The sequence below is a fragment of the Megalops cyprinoides genome, chromosome 7 (genome assembly GCF_013368585.1).
Source record: "Megalops cyprinoides isolate fMegCyp1 chromosome 7, fMegCyp1.pri, whole genome shotgun sequence".
In the NCBI taxonomy this organism is placed as follows: domain Eukaryota; kingdom Metazoa; phylum Chordata; class Actinopteri; order Elopiformes; family Megalopidae; genus Megalops; species Megalops cyprinoides.
In genome coordinates, this window is record NC_050589.1 from 39,319,851 (window position 1) to 39,323,375 (window position 3,525).

At 43.4% G+C, this 3,525-nt stretch overlaps 1 protein-coding gene across 1 annotated transcript; it reads left to right on the top strand.

Moving 5' to 3' along the window:
- Positions 1 to 1,217: 1,217 nt before the first annotated feature.
- On the top strand, positions 1,218 to 2,765 carry ugt5e1 (UDP glucuronosyltransferase 5 family, polypeptide E1). Its single transcript, XM_036533472.1, has one exon. It carries the CDS (start codon positions 1,281 to 1,283, stop codon positions 2,763 to 2,765), a length of 1,485 nt encoding a protein of 494 aa, XP_036389365.1. The 5' UTR covers positions 1,218 to 1,280.
- Positions 2,766 to 3,525: the final 760 nt, after the last annotated feature.

Genomic DNA, 3,525 nt, shown 5'->3' on the forward strand with positions numbered 1-3,525 from the left:
ATCCTCCATTATAAATGGTCCTGAAAAAACGAGAAATAATTTATTTTTGCAAATGAACTATTATGAATTATTAAATGAATTATTTGCAAATGAATTGCTGATTATTGGAAGTACTGGTAAATGACAATGGTAAATGACAACTCTCACTTGAACAATTATACAATGTTAATTTGATCAGATTGTGTTAGAATGGCATGTCATGCCAATAATAACGTGATATTATCATGAAATAAAGTAACTTTTTGTTGTTGTTTTTAGTGTGGCATCAGTACACCTCTGTAAGCATTAATTTCCTTGTTTCCACCAAATATACTCAGTTAAAGGTATTGGCTTATGCTCATCTTCATAGCAACTTCATGTGGGAACAAACCATATCAGAGCCATAAGCATAATTAATAAATGTGATCCCTATGCCAGCTACATTGAGTGGCAACGACAAACTTATTAGGAGTTCTGCACTGAAAAATGAGGCCCCTCATCTTCAAAATAATTGTTCTGTGTGAATGGCTTAATGAGTTATTCTTGGCACTTGTTTAAATTTGACACATATATTTTTATTCCCAAGACAAATTCCAAAAGTATATATTTTTGAATATACACATACATACACAAATATTAACATAATTTAACATTGAGTATTCACCATTATTATTTGACTGTGCAGTTATTGTAATAAATGTATGTATATCAATATTTTTAGAACAGCTAAAATAACTAAAATAGCCAACCTACAGTTTTGTTTGTAATTCTTGAGGAGATATATCACAGATTAGCATATCATATTAGAGATTATCATATACACTATGTGCAGTCAGTATCTAACCTTGAAGAGAATAGTCATATATATCTGTAGATGAAAAAATGAGCTCAGTTCAGGATTCAGGTCATCGCTTCACATTATATGTAGGATTAATTGTTGTTTTTGGGAAGTTACACCTTGGTTTTAAAAGTATGGAAGGCACATGAATTGAGGCAGCTAAACATGCAAATCTGACTACCATGTGCAATAGTTTGACATTTTCTGCATTTCACAGTATAGTCTATATTCCTCACATTTTTGCTTCGTACATTCCTTAATGCGTGATAAATAATCTTCTCTTCCTGCCCCTCTCCCATCTTTCTGCTTCAGAGTACTAATGCTGCCTTCACCTGCACACGTTCCGCTCTCCCCCTGCTCCAATGGCCTCTTCTTCTTCTTGACTGGTCTGTGGGTCCTCTCTATTGAGTCTCATGCAGGCAAGATCTTGGTGTATCCAGTAGATGGCAGCCATTGGCTCAACATGAACATACTTCTTCGACAGCTCCACCAGCGGGGACACACTCTGACCGTAATCCGCTCCTCCATGAGCTGGTACATCCCAGAGCAAACCCCACACTACTCCTCCATTACGATCCCCCTCTCCCATGCCAGCAGCCTGGAGGACCCTCAGTACATGGCATCTTTCCTCAAGAGGAACTTGGATATACGCAGAGGAGATGTGTCCATTCTGGCTTTCATTGCCTTGCAGCAGGAGACCCTGTCTATGCTGTCAGATGCTCATCATTCCAGTGTGGAGATGGTGCGGGTCATCCTGGAGAACTCCAGCCTGGTGGAGAAACTGAAGGAGACACACTTTGACCTAATGCTGACTGATCCTGGCTTTGCAGGTGGAGTGGTGCTAGGGCAGTACCTGGGATTGCCCACGGTATTCAATGTCCGCTGGATCACCAATGCAGAGGGCCATTTTGCAATTGCACCCTCACCGCTCTCCTACATCCCCACCATTGGTTCCCACGTGTCTGACCACATGAGCTTCCTCAACAAGCTGAAAAATCTCCTGCATTACGGGATTGGTGTATATATTGATCTTGTCATCACAAGACCCCTCTACCAAGAAGTATGTGACAAGTTTCTTGGCTCTGACACTAATGTTTATTCCCTCATCCAAGGTGCTGACCTGTGGCTGATGCGGGTAGATTTTGTTTTTGAGTTCCCGCGCCCCACTATGCCCAATGTGGTGTACATGGGCGGCTTCCAGTGCCAGCCATCTCAGCCCCTGCCTGCAAAGCTGGAAGAGTTTGTTCAGAGCTCTGGGGAGCATGGGGTCGTGATCATGTCTCTAGGAACACTGCTTGGAAGCCTCCAACCTGAAATGGCAGAAGTCATTGCCTCAGCTTTTGCCCGCCTGCCTCAGAAGGTGGTGTGGAGGCACTTGGGGGAGAGGCCCTCCACCCTCGGCAACAACACCCTGCTGCTGGACTGGCTGCCTCAGAATGACCTGCTGGGACACCCCAAGACCCGTGCCTTCGTCACACATGGGGGCACCAACGGCATCTATGAGGCTATCTATCATGGCGTGCCCGTTGTGGGGCTTCCACTCATCTTTGATCAGTTTGACAACATGGTGCGTCTGGAGGCCAGGGGTGCGGCACGGGTCCTGGAGGTGACAGCTCTGGATGTAGAGTCCCTGACCCAAGCTCTTCTGGATGTCCTGGACAAAAAAAAGCCCTACAGGGACAATATGCGCAGACTGTCCAAACTGCACCACGACCAGCCTCTTAAGCCCATGGACAGCGCCATCTTCTGGCTGGAGTTTGTCATGAGGCACAGGGGTGCAGCACATCTGCGCACAGAGTCTTACAGGATGCCCTGGTATGCCTACCACAATGTGGATGTGCTGGCTCTACTACTCACTGCTGCAACTGCCATCCTGCTGTTCCTCTGGGTGACCTGCAAGTGTCTATGTCGGAGCCTCTGCAGGAGGAGAAAGGTCAAACTGCAGTAAACAAAACCCATTGATAACTGCAGGATCAGAGCACTTTGAGCCACAGCACATCTGAATTGCACAGAATATTCCGAGTAATTGCATGCAGCACTGCACTTCACAACAATAGGTGACAAAACTGCTCTGGATCAAAGCAAGTGAAAGCCATTGCCCACCCCGCTCTTGCACCAGTTTATGCAGCTGGTTTTATTCTGAAGGAGGACATTTGTGATTGCAAAGATCCACTGTGAGAAAATCAGTAGGGCTGCCCCCGACCAAAGATTTTCCTAGTCGACTAGTAGTCGTTTGTTCAAGCCAGCACGTTTATGACATTAATGTAATTAAAATATATATATTTTTGAGGCATCAGAAAATGGTTTGAGTTTCAGGGCTGAGGAAGAATGTTATAAGTAACACTGTTAACACTGTGCTAAGTTACAAAGAAATACAAAACCGCAATAATGAGCCTTTAAAATATAAATTTTACAAGCGCATGCACAAAGCGAGCCGCCTGTTAATGACAATGCTTACGGCAAAAGTGATAATGATTCTGAATGTGTCGGAACAACCAGCAAGGAGACTGAACATTTTGTTAATTTATTACAACACAGTATAACATAATACAACTTATGAACTTGTAACACCAATACAATAACTTATAAAACAAATAAATGAAAAACAGAACATGAAGTTAAACATGCAGTAATAGCTTCTCCAGTCCCCACGAACACTTGGATAAGCCTAATAGCGCATATGACAATATATTTGTTTAGCTGCATAC